The 19,248-nt window shown below is 21.7% G+C and overlaps 5 protein-coding genes across 5 annotated transcripts; 4 read left to right on the forward strand and 1 right to left on the reverse strand. All coding sequences in view use genetic code 6, as the record gives it.

Moving 5' to 3' along the window:
* The first annotated feature begins 96 nt into the window (after window positions 1-96).
* On the forward strand, window positions 97-1,284 carry TTHERM_00822020 (hypothetical protein). Its single transcript, XM_001031527.3, has one exon. The coding sequence runs from the start codon at window positions 143-145 to the stop codon at window positions 1,145-1,147; it is 1,005 nt and encodes a 334-aa protein (XP_001031527.2). The 5' UTR covers window positions 97-142; the 3' UTR covers window positions 1,148-1,284.
* A 773-nt stretch (window positions 1,285-2,057) lies between these two features.
* Window positions 2,058-3,538, forward strand: TTHERM_00822030 (poly (ADP-ribose) glycohydrolase). Its single transcript, XM_001031528.2, has one exon. The coding sequence runs from the start codon at window positions 2,120-2,122 to the stop codon at window positions 3,206-3,208; it is 1,089 nt and encodes a 362-aa protein (XP_001031528.2). The 5' UTR covers window positions 2,058-2,119; the 3' UTR covers window positions 3,209-3,538.
* Window positions 3,539-6,458: 2,920 nt separating this feature from the next.
* On the forward strand, window positions 6,459-9,692 carry TTHERM_00822040 (kinase domain protein; the record flags this gene model as incomplete). Its single annotated transcript, XM_001031529.2, has 19 exons — window positions 6,459-6,478; window positions 6,677-6,781; window positions 6,897-6,983; window positions 7,137-7,226; window positions 7,288-7,377; window positions 7,641-7,730; window positions 7,781-7,870; window positions 7,926-8,015; window positions 8,069-8,158; window positions 8,207-8,305; window positions 8,368-8,490; window positions 8,544-8,633; window positions 8,686-8,775; window positions 8,828-8,917; window positions 8,971-9,060; window positions 9,123-9,212; window positions 9,325-9,414; window positions 9,459-9,548; window positions 9,602-9,692. The coding sequence occupies 19 exons, from the start codon at window positions 6,459-6,461 to the stop codon at window positions 9,690-9,692; spliced, it is 1,695 nt and encodes a 564-aa protein (XP_001031529.2).
* A 1,291-nt stretch (window positions 9,693-10,983) lies between these two features.
* Window positions 10,984-13,119, reverse strand: TTHERM_00822050 (transmembrane protein, putative; the record flags this gene model as incomplete). The annotated part of the gene is made up of 1 exon (XM_001031530.2): window positions 10,984-13,119. Exon 1 carries the CDS (start codon window positions 12,904-12,906, stop codon window positions 10,984-10,986), a length of 1,923 nt encoding a protein of 640 aa, XP_001031530.1. The 5' UTR covers window positions 12,907-13,119.
* A 1,946-nt stretch (window positions 13,120-15,065) lies between these two features.
* TTHERM_00822060 (protozoan/cyanobacterial globin family protein) lies at window positions 15,066-18,754 on the forward strand (the record flags this gene model as incomplete). The annotated part of the gene is made up of 8 exons (XM_001031531.1): window positions 15,066-15,153; window positions 15,352-15,894; window positions 15,979-16,212; window positions 16,278-16,557; window positions 17,328-17,687; window positions 17,742-18,098; window positions 18,158-18,514; window positions 18,571-18,754. 8 exons carry the CDS (start codon window positions 15,066-15,068, stop codon window positions 18,752-18,754), a joined length of 2,403 nt encoding a protein of 800 aa, XP_001031531.1.
* Between the last annotated feature and the right edge of the window lie 494 nt (window positions 18,755-19,248).

Raw genomic sequence — 19,248 nt, forward strand, 5'->3', positions numbered from 1 at the left:
ATTTAAAAATTTTTGCAAGATTTTATTTTTAATTTCTTTAACCAAATAGCAAAAACGTATCTTTTTATAAACTATTTTGATTAGTTTATTTATTTATTTAGATAATATATAATTATTAATTTTAAGAAAATCTTTATTTTAAATGTTCCTAAGATAGTTTATTAAATAATCTCATTGTTTAAGGTCAATTAGAGTTGGACTCTTAAAGAATTAGACCAAATACCTTATTTCAAATAGAAATAGATTCTAACATGCATAAATCTTTAAAAATTTATAAAACTTAGCTTGTTTCCGTATGAGCAGTAGCTAATAGCAAAATGATGATGATCAAGAATTAATGAAATTTATTAGGCATTAAAAGATGAAATTATAAATGGATATGGAATTCTTAACTTCAACAATAGTGGAAGAAAGATGTTATAACTTATATCCTATTATTATTGAAAGTGGTAGTTCATAAGATTGCTTTGAACTTGGGTAAATTATGCACAACTATGTTTAAAAAATGGAATAAAAGTAAGAAGATCAATAAAAGATAATCCAAAGCGTCAATCTTAAAACTATTAAGTGTTATGGACACATAATAGTCGCTTTTGGCCATCTCAAAAACGATAACAATGAATTAGCAGATTAAGAATTGAGTAAAATGCAAGCTGAATTCTAAAGCTTTGAGTCAAAAATTTAATATCATTAGAAATTTCTAATTGTTTGTCATATAGTTAGTATCTTATCTCTAGCAGAAAAAGAAGAAAAGTGTCTTTTTTTAGTAAGATATATCTTTAATTAGTTACAAAGTGCTTTCAAAGATTTAGATTTGCTCGATGAAGGTCAGTACGAAATAGCTTTTAAAAGCATTCACTTTTATATTTTGAGTTTAATTTAAAAGAAAAAGGATGACATGTTAAAATAAATAATAGAAGAAAGTTAATTTTTAAATATTGAATACTTGTATAACAATTCAGTGCCTATTGCATTCTCTTCAGCAGGTCATATATTTAGTTGTATTGGATTCTACTTTTAACAAAATGGAGATAAGCTAACAGCATACAGATATTTAAAATTCTCAGCTGATATATTTGAATAGATTGAAGGAAAAGACTCTGAAAATTTCAAATACATTAAAAGCTAAATAGATTCTTTCAAATGATTCCAGATATATATTATTCATACATTCATTCATTATAAGTGTTTTTTATGTTTTTCCTAAATAAATTGAATAATATTCACTAAATGTTAACTAAACATAAGATCATCTTTGATTTTTTATAAACTTAAAAAAAGCTACTACTTGTTCTTTTTTTGACAAATTTTTTACTTTAAAGTTTTGTTTTAGCATTAATAAAATTAAATTTAATTAATTTGAGTTAAAAAAGATAAATTAATTTTATTTATTAAATTCATGTAAAATAAATTTGTTTTTTGATTTTATTTTAAGTTAAATTTATTAAAAAATTTAAGATATTTATTTACATCATATATAGGAAGAAAATAATCTAAAGGAACTTCAATTGATACTCAGTCTTCTCACAAAAATATATATGAATAGCTTTTTTACTTTTGTGTTATCATAAAATAAATTGCCTAAAGTTAATAACAGTGTAAAATGTATAAACTAGGTTCCTCGGACAAAATTTGTCTCAAAATTAATAGGTACCTTACTTTTATTTGATTTTATATAGAAAAAATAAAATTTGGAAATAAAATTGTGCTCATTTTTAATAATTCTTATTTTATAAGGATAGGTTTTATTGTTTGTACCTTATTGGTGTTTTATCTTATATACATTATTGAATTATAAATTGATGTATTATTTATTATCTTAAATTAAAGTATAAAAAAGAATTTTCATAATATAAAAATGATTAATAATAATTTTACTTATCTAAAATGAAAAAAATAAATAAATTATTTTATTTCTGCAATTATAAAATTTAGTAATATTTGATAATAAATTAATTCAAATAGCATTTATAAAACCACTCTGAGATCATTTAAAGTTTTTAATGGTAAAAAAAACATGTTTTATTCTGGATGGAATAGAGAATTAATTTTTACTCAAACAAATAAGTATTTTTCTTATTTCTTAAAACTAAATAATAAATAAATAACTAGCTAGAGAATGAATACACTTAAAACATTTTTATTTACAATTACAGGCTTTTTTTCAACTGCCTCAGCAAAAAAAAATTTCATCTAAGTAAAAGATGAAGCAAATTATTCATATTTTTAATCCAGTGTCAATGATCTACTAACATATGATATAATGAGCCTGACTTAATATAAAAAACATTTGTATTAAAAATTTATAGATGCTTTGACTGAATAAGATAAAATGCAAGTAATTTCCTATTATCGAATCAATAAAGATGCAAAATTTGAGAATGAATATGAAAACCTTTAATAATAAATGTCAATCCATGATACACAAACAAGCTATTCATATCTACCAAATAAATCAAAGAAGTAATGGCATGTCAATTTTGCAGATCAGCATCTTTTTGGATTTTATAATACTAATTTATTTGCTTAGGATGAAATTTAATGTGCTGAGCATCCTCTTTTATCTCATGTCCGATCAGCAGCTCAATACCTAGGAAATAGAGTAGCTCCTTTAACTATAGAAAACGGTCCAACTCCAATTTTAATTAAAGATGTCCACAGACTAGGTTTTGTAAACATAATGCCCACAAAGGAAAATAGAAATGGTATTTATGGTAATAACTTTGCCAAAGCAAGTTTGGACTATATAGATAGAATGAGCTAGTAAATCATAAATGATAAGCCTTTAACTAATTTTATAGCTATGGCTGCTCTTGGTTATGGATCAGGCACTTACCAAACTTATGAAATTGAATTCTTATTTTAAACAGCTAAAAACTCATTTAGTTTAGCAAAAGAACTGAGTGGAGATATGGAAGTAGAACTTCATACAGGAAATTGGGGATGTGGTGCTTTTGGAAATAATAGATAATTAATAGCTAGTATATAGCTATTTGCAGCACATTTAAGTGGTATTGAAAATATTGTCTATCATACTTTTGATGAGCAAGGAAAAAAAGGTTTTGAGTAGGGCAAGAAGATCTATGAAAATTTTTTAAGAGACATAAAAATAAATAATTGTGAATCGCCTAACTTTTAATTAGATTAATAATTCATAATGTATTTGAGTAAATAAAATTTTCAATGGGGATATTCTGATGGAAACTGAGACAAATTTAAAATAAAATTTATTAAAAATTTTTTGAATTTAAAATAATTTTAACAATATATATTTTCTAATAATTAAAAAAATTTTTAAAGTATCACTAATTAATGTAAGATATAATAAATGCCTAAATTTTAAAAACAATTTTTATTATGTAAAAAAAATAATTTATTTTTTAATAAATTTAACTATTGAAGGCTGGTATAATAAATTATGTAAAAAGCTAAAAAACACTAACCAGACCAGATGACATTTTCCTTCACCTTTAAATAGAATATAATAATCAATTAAAAGTATGTTGGTGTTCTTTATAAAAATATTTCAAAAAATAAATACACTACACAATTTATTTATTTTAATAAGCTTTTATTTATTATAAAAATTAAACAATAATTTAAAATAAATCAATTAGTAAATCATAAAACAATTTAATCAATGACAAAATTTATTAATTATAATTTAGTTTAACATTATAATTAAGGAAATAACAATAGAATTAAAAAATATATATGTATGCTAACTATTATATTCAATTAAGAATACATTTTACTATTTGTAATTTATTGAAATTAATATGTCATGTTTATTTAATACAATTTTATACAATCAAATATTTATTTATTAAACACAAATGAATTCTAATCTTATGTTTAAAAACTCTAACAGGTCTCCCTAACCAAATTCAATTTGTGTTTGTTCAAATTTAGTGAAGATTTCATAAATCCAGAATATACAGAGTAATAAACAGCTTGAAAAATGATGATATTTTTAAAGTTTAAAAACATCAAGCAAAATTTTAATAACAACATAACTTGCTTTTAAAAAAATATGAAAATGGGATCAGCTCTTGTTTTACCTAGAAATATATATATAGTAATCAATATCCTTGTTCTTGCAAAGACTAACAAACTAAATCAATAATTGAAGATATTCTTACATTATAAAAAACCTAGATATATACATACATACAGTTTGTTTTTGTTTATCAATGTATAACAAATTTGAAAAATTTCAAATAGCCATTATAAGATGTATGAATATTATTGATTGGGTTTTTATATCAAAAATTCTTTTGTAATTTTTTTTTTGTTATTATGCAAGAAAATTAGACAATTTCTCTTAATAAAAAAACTAAGTTCAATATTTCCTACACTTAATGTAGATAAATTCTAACTTTAACCTGTTTATAAGAGTAATATAGGAATGGTCTCTTCTTTTAATATTTTATGAGTTATTTAAAGTCTTTTTAAAATATCTATGATTTGCACTATATTTCCTTGTTTTGTTAGCAATTTTAAGTTGTCAAACATCACAAGAATCAAACTAATTCATATAAATTTTACTGATTGCAACATCAATTTCTTTTGTTTTAGTGCAATTTTCTTTATCACTAATCAAAAACTTAGTAAAAAAATTTTTTTCTTAGTAGATTCATAGATCTTTAATACCTTGTTTAGCTTATTAGTCTTATAAGAAATTGTTAAAATTTTAACAATTATATAAATATTTTTTAAACCGTAGTTAATAAATTAAATTAAACTTCAATTTTAGCTTTAAATAATAATGTATTTTTATAGTTCTTGTTTATTTGTTTAAAAAAATTCTTAAAAGTTAAATATAATTATTAACATTATCTGCTAAATTATTAAAAAATTTATTTAATAATTGCTTAATAATTAATCTCTTAAAAAATATTTATTGCAATTTCTATAAAAATTTAATTAAATTATTATTAGAAGAGAATAAGATTAAAAAGATAACTTTACTCCCTTTAGAAATAGAAGTATTTGCAATTAAAATATATATATTTGAATAACTTAATATTTTTTGAGTAAAATACAAATTATACCAAACACAAAATGTATATTTTATGATATTTTATTAATTTTATTTTATTTGCAAGTATCTTGATAGAATGGAATGATTGACTTATTTATTATCTTGTCTGAATATTTTTAATTTTGGGATATTCTCAAATTAATTAAAAAAAATATCTATCACTATAAATAGTAATTAAAGTAAAACTCTTAATAAGATTATAATCCTATTTTGATGTAAGTTCATCTTCAGTATTATTTCTTGTTTTTAATTTTTTTTTTGTCTAAATTAATTACTTCATTTAATTACAATATTCTATTTAATGCTAAACTTTCTAAAAAATTTATTTAAATAAATTTAAGAAATTAGAAAGAATTAAACTTCACTTTGCAATAGTAAAAATGTATAAATTTAATATCCTATTGATAGATAAACTTTCCTCTTTGTTACTTCTTTTTTTCAAAAATAAATTTTTAATTAAGATATAAAATTTTACCAGTGATTTTTATTGATTAAATCATGTTCTAATTTTAGAAGTTAATAAAACTCCAGTCTAGTTTATACTGCTTGAATATTTTTTCTTTCATAAGTGTGCTTTTTAGTTATAGAAAAGAGCAGAGAGATTCGAAAAATGACACTATAAGTAAATATTTTAGAGCATTTTGTAAATAATTAATTTGGTAAAAGAGTTTAAAATTTATTTATTTGATAAAGTGAAATTGATATTTTTAATTAAGAATTATCAAAGATAAAAAAGAAAGAGTTTTTATTAATATAAAAGAATATGTTTTTTTAAATAGAATTAATTAGGAAGAATAAATAAATTAAAGTAGCAGATAAATACTAAAATTCTTAATTAATAGATAAAATTGAATAGATAGATTAGAAATTTTAATTGATCTATCTATTACTAGAATATAGCCAAATACTATGAAATAGATAATTAATAATAATAATTAAAACTGGCAATTGTTCAATTGCTGAACATACTTTCATATCTATTTATATCTTTATTTTCTAATTAAATTTTAAAATGAAGATTGCTATTATACGGAAATGAAGCAAATAAAGTATTTTAGTGGCTGTATAATAAATAATATTCTTAATAGATTTTTTGTTTAAAAGCAATGTGCAGCAATCGATGAAAAAATTAAAATAGTAAGTAAGTGGATTTATAAGCAATTGTTTAATTTATATTAAAAAATCGTAAAAAAAGACAAAGAAATTTGATCTTGTTTAAGAAAATTAAATTATTCACTGTAATTACTTCAAAGCATTCATTCATTAATTAATTAAATTGATCAAATTAATAAAAATACAAGAAATTTAATATATACTAAGCCAAGATTCCTATTAGAGTTAGCATTTTGGAAATAAAGTAGTAAAATTAAAATAGGCAGCCCTATTGAGTTACTAGCCAAATTAATGGTAAAGCATGCAATACTAGCATCACAAGTATACGCTTTAAACCTATTTAGAATTTTAAGCGCTTTTTTACAAAAGATTTCATTTAATTTGTAGGAATTCATCATTATTTTTATCCTACAATTGAAATGTATTAATTATGTTTGATGAAGATCTTTGATTGAAGCGATTAAATGATAATTAAAAACTGTATTATGGACTAAAAATTTTATTTATGCTATAAAAAAGAAGTATATTTCCTCGTAAGTCAATCAGGGATGTGAAGCAAGTTGCAGATATAAGCCTGAAGGCTAATAATTAGATCAACATATCTGAAATATTTATCACACTCAAGTAAAGAATCATCACTTATATAACAGACTTTATAATACTTTTTATAATATAAAAATAAAATATGGATACTTCTACTAGCTCATCCTTATAAATTTTAAAATAATTTTATTAATAGAGATTATCTGGGTGACGAATAGCTAATCTTACTATCTTCAAGTCTAAAAAGATTACATCACCTAAAAGAATTTTTTCTGGATTTATCGTAATATTAATTAATAATAAATACTTTGTTATATTGATTAATAATATACAAAATAAATATTCACTTATGGAGCAAAATATATATAAAACTTATACTTTTGTTACTTAGCCAATAAAGCATATCTAGTACTTTAACTGAATTTAATATAAACAGAGAAATTAGGTTAGGAGATGAAGGAATAGGAGCTATCTTTAAAAATCTCAACTCTATAGAAAAAGTTTACACTCTTTACTTGATATTGAGGTATTTTAGCAAGTTTTTAATATAATTAAATTAGTAATTTCAATATGAATATTATAATAAGATACGACAACATAACTGAGCAAGGAGTATGGTATATGTCCTAAGTTCTTAAAAAATGTGTGGCAGTAGAAACTTTCTATTTAGATTTAGGGTAAATAATCTTATAAATTTATTAAAATATTCAAAATCAATGTTTTTCAATATTAAAAATACTTTTTTGAATTGTAATTTGAAATTCTAATAAACAACTTACCAATAAATTGAACAAATAAAAAGCAATATTTAGATAGATAAGCAAATAAGTTAATTTTATTCTATTTTGTTTATTTAATACAAACATATTTAACGAATTTGACCAACATAATTTAAGATTGGAATAAATTGGTAATTAAAAATATTTTGTTAAATAATAAGGGGAAATTAAATAGGCTCTGGAGGATTAAAGAACTTGACATCAATATTCTAGACTTGCAACAATATTTTTAGTCTCTCTTTGAATCTTTAGTAACTTTACTTATTTACAGTATTAATTTTAAATCTTTTTAAATAATTAGTTGGAATGATATTGGTTAGTAAGGAGCTGAGATTTTCAGCTAATCTTTTAGATGGTTCAGAAATCTTTAGCATTTATTCTTAAACTTTAAGTAAAATTTATTTCATTATAAAATAATATTTATCTAAATTAAATAAATAAATAAGTCGAAATGAAATTGGCGACTATGGAGTGTATCATATTTCTGAAGTGATTGCTAGAATGCCTACAATCAGAATAATGCACTTAAATTTAGGGTAAATAGACACCTTAAATTTACCATTTATTAAAAAATTAATTTAAATAACAGCCTGAATTTAATTACAGATGACGGAGCTAATTTCCTTAACTAATCTATTTACAATAGCTCGAACGCTACTGAGATAGTACTTAATTATAAGTAAGTATTTTTATAAAAAATATTATTATTTCTAAAACAATTTCACAGTTAAAACTTAATAGGAAGAAATATTGACCTTGAAATTCTGTCTATTTATAGTGCATTAAAAATACTTCAGAAAGTAGAAACATTTTCCATTTCAATGACGTAAAAATTTCACTTTGTTAAATGCTTATTTATTTTGCTTGATAACCTTTTTTACTTTTTAGATAAAACTAGATTAAAAGCATTGATCTCTTCGAGTTTAAGAAGTTTGTTTAATATTTTAAAGTTCTTTGTTGCTCTAAAAAACAAAAATTTTACAATTTGAAGAACTTTTCTCTTGATTTAAGGTAATATTTTTAATTTTATAATTTTAAAGTATAAATTTGTTTTATTTTTTTAGTTAAAATATGATTGACGACAGGCTAATGAAAGGGATTTCACACTAAATTTCTAAGCACGAAAACATTTAATTTTTGGACCTTAATTTCATGTAAAGTTATAAAACTGTCTAACTTAATTAATGATAAATATTTTTTTGAAAGGGGAAACACATTTTCTTATATAGGAGTTAAGGCCCTTTGTGAGAGCATCAAGGATCTATATTAGATTAATAAATTAAAACTAACTTTAGAGTAAAATTAAATTTACTAAATAATCTTTTTGAATTTTTTCTTTACTCAATAGCGAAAATAAAATTGAAGCTAAAGGTGTCTATTTATTAGGAGAGACTTTGAAATGCTTTAATAATTTGATATATCTCCATTTAAGAATTGGGTATTTTTAATTTGATTTAATATGATATCATAAACCCTTTTCGTATAATTAAGGTTGACATTTATAAACGATTAAGTAACATAACAGCTGTTTTTATAACTTAAAGAATGTAACAAAATAAAAAATTTGTTTCTGTCTCTCACGTAAAAAAATTAATTATTCAAAATTAATTTCTGGTGAAAAAAATGTTTTTTTAAATAAAAAGCCACAATTAACTAACAGATCAGTCACTTATAAATCTTAATGTGTTTCTTGATAGCTTACCAAAATTAGATAGTTTTGAGATAGATATAAGGTAATTCTTATTTCAACTTAGCAACAAAATAACAAATATAAATATCAATTATTTTATAAAATTTTTGAATAATAATTAAGAAATTAAAATTCTAATTTTATAATTAATTTAGTAATAATCTATTTCAAGAAAAAGGATTTGCCTTTCTTTTAAGATGTCTGTCAAAATGTTAAGGAATGATTCAACTGATAATCAACTTAAGGTAAAATTATTCTCAAAAAGATTTTAAAGTAAACAAATAAATAGAAAAAATAAAATAGACGATATTGACACATCTTATTTTGTAAAATATGCCAAAAAATGGTAAAAACTCAAATATTTTTTGCTCAATATGAAGTAATTATTTTTAATTAATTTTATTACATAACTTAACTAAAATTTGTATAAAGGTCTAACAATCTCTCATCATACTTAAAAAAAGAAGTTTCAATCCCTATAAAAAAGTTACCAGAACTAGTATACTATTAATTTCAGTGTTGATTAATTTAATCAAACAAATAAACAAACAAACAAAACATAATAATTAGACTCTCTTTAATCTTTTATTTGAACCCAAATATCTTTAAATAGTGATTAAATTTCTTTTTAGAGTAAATAAAGCTTAAATTATATACTAAAAAAGCTAATCGATCATTAATATGAATTTAATTAACTCACTCAAATAATCTCTCCTACTCTCCTTTAGTTTAAATAATTTAAAGATTTTATAATTAGAATAAATTTTCCATACAAAATTCTTAATCTCCTCTTAAACAATCAATATAATAAACTTAAACTTAAATGAAACCACGTACATACAAACAAACAACTAACTAACTAAATAAATAAATAAATAAATTACTAACTAATAAATTAAGTAATTATTTAATTAATTCAGCCTGGTTTAAATTTAAATAAATAAATAAATAATTTAATTATTCAATTTGTATATTCTTCTTTAGTAAATAAATATAACTTAAATAATAGTTTTGTTTACATGTTTTCAATTCAAAGAATGTATATTTTTTTGTTTTCAATACTGACTGAATGCTTTTAAAGTAAATATTTCAACAAATAATTTTATAGTTTTTACATAAAATATTAAATAGTTTCAAAATAATTGGAATTCAATTTATTTATTTATTAAAATTAATTAATCCTAAAATAAATAATTTAATGATTTAATTTTTAAATATTAATTTAGTAATAAAATACAGCTTAATTAATTTTATTACTCCCTTTCATTTTAAAAATTTTGATTTCTTCTTTTCGATTTTTTCAAAAAAATATAAAAATTCAAAAATTAGAAATCTGAGATTATTTTTAATGCATTAAAGTAAATATTTTAAAGGTTAATTTAGTATTTTTTATAAAAATGTTAAAGATTTGAAAATGATAATAATTCAATTAATTTGTTTTGCTTAACAATAAATAAATAATTTAATTATTCAATTAGTATATTTTTTTAATGAAATATAACTTGATTAATTTTTTAACTCCTTCTCATTTTAAAAAATGTTGATTTTTTTTTTTTTTGCTTTTCAATACATTATTGAACATTTAATGCATTAAAGTAAATATTTTAATAAATAATTTAGTAGTTTTTATATACAATATTAAAGGATTTCAAAATGGTCATAATTCAATTTATCTATTTATTTATTAGATATTTTATTTCTTTTTAAAGAAGCTATTTATTAGTTTTTTTTGAAAGAGGTTTTCATGAGTTTTTTAATTTTAATTTTTTATATAAAAGATTTTTTTTTTTTTCAGTGAATTTTAGTTAAATTTTTCATTACTTTTTAGGAGCTAGTTTATAGTAAACGAAGCTAGCAGCCACAACTCCTGCTCCTATAATTAAACTTGAGTAGATCGAATTCGACTTCTGCCTGCTATGAATAGCTTTTGATTTTCTTTCCTTAACATCTGAGTTATAACCTGACTTGGTATTACTAATATTTGAAGAACCTTAAAGTGATGCAGCACATCTCATTCTTTAAGTAACTTCTGATGAATTATTAAATTATTTAACTTTTTTAGGAGTGTCCTCTAAACTCTCTGGCTTTTCATGAATATTCTAGCTTTCATAGATAGTTTAAAGGCCCTTCTAATATTTAGAGCTTGATTCATATTTTTATAAAGGATTTAATGATTGAGGCTCTTCGTTTTAATAAGTAGTAATTGCTCTGTTTCTTTATATATTTTTATTGATTTATTATATTATTTGCTATTTGTTTGGAGCTTGGTGCTTTGGAGGAAGCTCTTGAAATTACTTTTAAGTCTAAAAAGATTATTATTGTTAAACTTACTGTTTTTATTACAAATATTCTGGTTACTATTATGACTTCTACTAGACATTTAACTTTTACTAAATCAAATTTTATTAATTAAATTCTTATTATGTTTAAGAATAAAGAGGACTTTATTAGCTCTTTCCTAAAGTCTATTGCTAATTATATTATGATTTACCATTTTCGTTTCTTTATTATTACAACTAACTTTATCCTTAACCTTACTAGCTAATTTATGATTACGGATACTTATTATTATCAGACAGGTATTATTTTTGAATCTAAGGTTGTTCTTTTTATTTATTGAACTAATTTTTATCTTTGGAATTTTACTCATTTAATAAATTTGAATTACTCACATTCTATTTATTTGAAATGTTAATGCTTTGTAAATTTAAATTGCTTAAGCTTTTCTAATTGGAATTATTCAATGAGTTATCATTTTGGTTGAAAGGATTCTTGTTAGACATAGCCAAATTAGATGTTTATTATTATGGCTATTATGAATATTTGAGTGAAATAAATGACCTAGAGTCACTTTCATTATCAGGAATATTATTAGAGTTGAAATCAGACACCTTAATTTTATTCATAAAAGAACTCTCTTGAAAAAGATGAAAGGTCTTGCAAGATGTTTCTGATAACTCTTAATTATATTTAGGCTTACGATCAAAGTCTTCAGGAGTTAAAATTTATGCAATTTGAGCAAGTGTGTGCTACTTTCGAGGCTCCTTATTTGCTTTGACATCTTACTTTACCTAACAATAGCTAGCTTGCATTTCTTTTACCTAGCTTTATAGCATAGAATTCTACACAGAGAGATTTTAAACTTGCTTATTATATTTACTCTTTTCTTTATCCAAACACTGCTAAAGTTCCTTAATATTCTTTTCATTCATTTTTAATTGCTAATATTTCTTCAGCAAAGCCTCCAATCTTTCTTTAGAAAACTGTATTTCAGTATCTATCTTTTAAATTTTTATATTATTTTGTTCCATTTGCTTTTTATAATCTTCGTTTGTTTATTCCATTAAACTAGCATTCTCCAAGCTATTGGAGTGAATGTTGTTCATATTTTCTAAGTTCTTTTTAATGTCTTGCAAATAATTTAGTTTTCTATTCATCTACTAAATTATGAGCATATTTTATTGCTACTCTGACTCAGACTCTTCAATCTACTTTTGTAAATAGCTGTTTCTTAAAAAAGATTCATTTGCAGACATTTGTAATTCTTCATTTTAGCTTTTTATCATTTACAGCTTATTCTTAATTCTTTCCATTTCATTTTCGCGATCTTCCTACTCCTTTTATCTTTCATAGTTAAGCTGGCTGGATTCCTTATACTCCTTTTCAATTTAAAAGACGAGCTCTTGAATTTTTTGTTTTTAGAGCTCATACTTTTTCTATATTTATGATGCATTCATTCCTAGTGCTACCCTAACAATTAATTTAATCTATTTATTTATTTTTAGAATTAACTGAGTATATTAATTTATATGATTTATCGCCTAGTTACTAAAGATAATACTAAAAAAATCTATTATAATTTTTGGTTTATATATTATGAAGTATTTTGAATGAAAAGAAACGATTTTTAATTTGCTATCTTGTTAGATTTTAATATTCTTTTAAATATTTAGAATATGATAAATAACTAACTAGAATCAATTTTATGAAAGAAACTAGAAGAAATTCTTAATTTCAATATTAATTTTCTATCTCAAATTTTCTTTCAAAGCTTAAAATTCATAATCGTGGATTCTTAGTGCATTTACATGCAAATTAATTTGCTTCCAAACTGATTTGTATATTGCAAAATTAACAAGAAAATTTATTGGTCAGTATAAATCCAAATTAAAAATAATTTAAATTATCATCTTTAATTAGCTAATTAATTTTTTACAAATCAATTACATAATCAAAAATAAAATGCTACTTTCTCATTTTATCTCTTTATTCAAATAAATTGTCAAGATATTTATATAAATTATCAATAGTGAAATTATTTGTTGAGATAAGCTCTACTCAGTCAGACTTATTATTTACCTCTAGTTTTTTTATTTAAAATTTCAAAATTAGAAGTAAGATAAATTAATTATATTTAATTCTCAATTTAAAAAAAATTAAAAAAATATTTGTTGAAGAACAAAATAAATGTTATTTAATATTTTTAATTTTCAAAAATAAAGGATTGCTTACTATCAAAGTTATCATTTAGATTAAAAAAATTAAAAAAATTGGTGAGGCTGATTGTATGCTCATTTATAAATAATTTATATTTATTTTATGCTTTTTATTATTTATGCTTATTTTAGATTAATTTACAGTTAGTTTAATTTATTTTATAATTTACCTATTATTTTTTTATAATGAATTTTAGAAATTAACTGTAATTCCTCAGTTTAAAATAAAAAGCCCTTAACTGAAGAATGAACAAAATTTCTCAAATAAACTTCTGAAATCTTGTTGATCATAAATGATAAGTAAAAAAGGTAAGGGTGTGAGGAATTAAGGTATAAACTATATGAAATTTAATTCTATCGTTTCATTTTTATGGAATATTATCAATACCTCTTTCATAAGCTGTTAATATTCATTTATAAAATTGAATGATTAGTTAAATTTTATAAATTTTAGTTTTATTCAGGCTTTAATTACATTTGATGTTTATTCATACAAAGTTTTATTATTTAAATTAATTTTAAGAATAATATCATAATATTTTTTAATAAAATAATTTAATTTTATTTATTAAGAGTGATAAATTTAAATATTTTTTTAGCAATAATAAAAATATTATTATAAGAACATAATAGAATTCTAATATTAGTTTACAATATCTTTCACTAAACTCAGTAATAATTTTGGTATTTTAAATGCCTTGTAAAGCAATTACATCAGTTCTTGTTTGATTAAAATATAGATAATAAATTAATTTATAAATTATAAACATGTATTTAAATTAAGTAAGTTGAGGGAATAAATCGATAAATTAATAAATATTTATTATATATTTTGTATTTGTAATTAATTTTTTATATAAATTAAAAATTGAAATCATAGAAAAACCTGATATTGATTGATAGATTGCTGTTTGTATTTAATAAATTAGTAGAAAATAAAGGTTGAAAAACATAAATTCAAATAAGAATGAGGAATTTAATTATTTATTAATGCTATTGATTGTTTTTTGAATGTGTTAGTTAAATAATAAATACTAATTAATACATATTTACATGCAATAATAATAGTAATTGTTGTAGGTTAGCTTTTATTTGTATTAAAAGTTAGTTAAAAAACAAATTTTTATATTTTAAAGATAATTTGTTCTTTGATTTTTAAAAAAAAGCAAAAGGAAGAAACAAAGTGATAACAAAAATTTTAGAGAGTTATTTTAGGAGCTTGTAAATTGTTTAAGTGCTAAAAGGAGTAAGAATACCAAAAAAAAATAAAAAAACTTAAACTTTTAGAGAAGAATAAATATTATAGATTGCTTATTGTATTAATAAGTTGATTGATTGACTAATAAAACATTTATAACTTGACAATTACTACTTTCAAATTATAATTATCATTTACAAAAATGGGTCAATGCTAATAGTCACATATGAATGGATATGATGATAAGAACACTTTTGATTCTCAAGATATGCCTAAGCCTTAGGAAAAGAGTAACTTTTTTTCATTATTCTATATATATTCTTAGCATATTAATATGATTTTTGATACAAATCATCTTTTTTAGGTACTTGAATGTTTATTGCATTAAACTAATATAAAAATTCATTTTGTTAAATTCACAATTATGAAAGATAGACAAAATTTTTAGCTGAATCATTCAATTTATTTATATTTTTACTTAAAATTAGAGTATCATAACTATAATCCACAGAGCAAGAAGTCTAAAAATGACATACCTACTTTTACTAACATTAATTAGGAAGACAATTATAAATAAGCTGTTAAATCTGAAAATAAACTTGAAAATAAAGACAGTGCTAGAGAAAGCGCAAAACAAAACTATCAATCTGCTGATTATCAATACACATTTATCAAGCGTCCTGCTCCCAACTTCTCAGGGATGGCATATTTCAACAAGGGATTCAAGAAAATATCACTAAGAGATTATAAGGGTCAATACGTAGTGCTATTTTTCTTTCCATATGATTTCTCTGAATTAAGTAGAAAAGAGATATTAGCTTTCTCTTAATTGAATGACAAGTTTGTAAAAGCAGCCTGTCAAGTTATTGGTTGCTCTTAAGATAGCTAATTCGCTCACATGAATTACTGTTAAAAGCCTTAATCAGAGGGTGGCTTAGGAAACTTAGAAATTCCTCTGTTATCTGATGTAGACAAGTAGATTTCAACAAGTTATGGAGTAGTTATAGAAGATGGGGAAGCAGGAGAGAAAGGTGAGTGTATAACAAAATTTTAATTTAGATTTTTTAAATATTTTAGAATTGCTTCAAACATGTTTTATAAATTTTAAAAAATAGGTGCAGCATTCAAGTCTACATTTATTATTGACAGCAATTAAATTTTAAGACATATGAGTATTAACGATATTTCTATTAGTATTAATCCAGAAGAGATTCTTAGACTTGTTCATACTTTCTAATAGCATGATAGAGAAAATCCATTAAAGTAGCAAATGACAGGAGGTTGTCCATTTAATCACAATGCTAAAGAAGATATTGATACTTTCTCCAGGTACTAGAGAAAGAAATCAGGTATAGATATTAATATGCTTTTTCACTCTCACTCACTAAATATAATTCTTAATTCAAATATATAGCCGACGATCAAAGCAATAAAAACGAAAGTGCCAAGTAAAGCAATCAAAGCAAAAGGTCCCATTCTAATTAAAATAATGATGGAAAAAATGAAGAAAAATAAATACCTTTAATAATAAGACTTGGAGGTGAAGAAGTTGTCCAAGATATAGCAGATAGATTTGTCAATGAAATTTATGGCGATTAAGATTTAAAAAAACTATTTTTGAATAAAACAAGCTAGAGTAAATAAAAAAAAGTTATCGGCCAATTCCTTAAAACTTACTTTGGTAGTAGATAAATGTAATTTTTATTTAATCTTTATTCTAAATTAAATTATATCATTTAAAAAGTAAATCTTTTTCCAAACAAAAAAGAAAAACTCATATTTTAATTAAAATATTTATTCAAGCAAAATTTAATGAATTTAAATATTTTAAATATAAACTAAATGAATTAAGAAATATATCTATTTAAATTAAAAATTTGATTTAAACAGTTTATTCAAGTAAATTTGTTGATTAGAAATATTTATTCAAGCAAAATTTAATGAATTTAATTAATTTTTAAAATAAACTAAAAGAATTAAGATATTTTTTTATTAAAATAAAAAATTTGATTTAAACAGTTTATTCAAGTAAATTTGTTGATTAGAAATATTTATTCAAATAAATTTATTGAATTTAATTAATTTTTAAAATAAACTAATAGAATTAAGATATTTATTTATTTAAATTAATCATTTGATTTAAACAGTTTATTAAAGTAAATTTGTTGATTGATTAGAAATATTTATTCAAATAAATTTATTGAATTTAATTAATTTTTAAAATAAAAGAATTAAGATATTTTTTTATTAAAATAAAAAATTTGATTTAAATAGTTTATTATAGTTAATTTATCGAATTTAAATATTTTTAACAATTAATTTATTGATTTGAAACACTTAAACAAATAGATTTAAAGTATTTATCAAAATAAATTTTTTGATTTGAAATGCTTTTAAAAAAAATAAAATTTCAAAAATTAAATATGTAAATAATAATTGATAAAAATTTAAAATGAAATTAAAGGTATTAAGGAAGAAATATGTAAGAAGCACATAAAGATTTAGGATTAAATGATGACCATTTCAATAAGGCCTCAGAATTTTTCAAGAGGATCCTAAAGGAGGATTTAAAGGTAAAACCACAACTTGTATAGGAGGTTATGATGCTGATTGAACCATTACGTTCATAAATTACTTAAAAACCATCTGAATCACTCTATAACAGAGTAAATAAAGAAGAAGGTATCAGAAAGGCTGTTAAATATTATTTTAACAAGATACTTCAGATTAATGAAATAAAACCTATTTTTAGTAAAGTAGATACTAATTAGGTCTAGGAATAATATGTCTAATATTTATCATTAGTATTTGGTGGTCCATCAAAGTAAAATTTAGTTTTATGTTTTACTTGATTTATAGCATATTTTTTAAATTAAAGATATAAAGGTAAATAAATGAGAGAAGCTCATTCTCACGCACACATTTCGGAGAAGGTGTTCACTTTTTGTTGCGCTTAAATCCAATAAGGGTTCAAAGAAAATGGAGTTGATACTCATTCAATAAATGAAATTGGAAGACTCTTAGAGTGTTTGAGAAGTGAAATCCCCAAGAAAAACAATACTTTATATGATAGACTAGGAGGAATTGTAGTTATTGAAAAGGCTGTGAAAAAATTGTATGAAGAAAAATTAATGAATATCCATCAATTAAAAGATTTCTTCAATAAAGTTGACATGAAATAGTTAGGTTAAAAGATGACAGATTATTATATTATGATTTGCGGAGGACCAAACAGGTAAATTTTTATTCTTTTAGAGAAAAAAAATGAGTAAATAAATTATCTTTTAAAAATAGATATAAAGGAAAAAGTGCAAAAGAAGCACATAGTAGATTTACTATTATGTCAAGCTAATTCGAGATATATAAGAACTTACTCAAAGAGTCTTTTACAGAATGTGGTTCTACTAAAGAGAGTATCATAGAATTCATGAACTTAATTGATACTATTAAAGTAGATATTGTAGGAGGTAAGCCACCTTCTTTGTTCGAAAGAATTGGAGGTGATGACTTCCTCACTTTATTTACTGAAAAATTCTTTGATAAGATTATGGAAGAAAAAAGAATTAGACATTACTTCATTAATGTAGAGCTGGCTCAAGTTAAAAAACATTTTAAGGATTATCTGAACATGGCCAGTGGTGGTTCAACAAAGTAAATTAAATTTTTTTCAATTATTCTTTATATTAAATCTAAATCCTTAATAACAGATATTCAGGCCAAAATGTAAGAGATCATCATGAATAAATGGATATAAGCGAAAAAGATTTCAATGTTTTCATGGAAGTATTGAAAAAGACTTTAGAACAAATGTAATTAAAATAAGAATTAGGAGTAGAATTTTTGAATTTCTTTGAAAATATGCGTAACATGATAGTTTCTGAGTATGATTGAGTAATTAATACTAAATAACTAACTAACTTCCTTACTAACTAAATATTAACTAGCTTTGTTTGAATATAACCTTGATCTTAAAGTAGTAATAAATAAATAAATAAATATATGGTCGGTTTATCCATCTACAGCTATTCTGAAAATAAAAGAAAATATTTTTAATGAATTTTTCCAACATTAAATAGATTTAGTAAAATAATTAAATAAACTGATAAATAATACACACACATAAACTAATAAATATTAATTATAAAATTATAAATTAAATAAATAAATAAACAATCTAATAAATAAGTAACTATCTAATATAGTCCTATCTATTATTTAGACTTCATCCAATGATTCATTATATTTATCAATTATCATACTATTAATTAAATTTTAAAGCTATTTATGATGTATCAATCTTATTTTAGCTCAAATGTATTTATCTGTGTTCTTTTTTATATAATTATATTGTATTAATTAATCACTTTTTCATTTTTTAATATGTT

Source organism: Tetrahymena thermophila (genome assembly GCF_000189635.1).
Source record: "Tetrahymena thermophila SB210 genomic scaffold scf_8254483, whole genome shotgun sequence".
Classification (NCBI taxonomy): Eukaryota; Ciliophora; class Oligohymenophorea; order Hymenostomatida; family Tetrahymenidae; genus Tetrahymena; species Tetrahymena thermophila.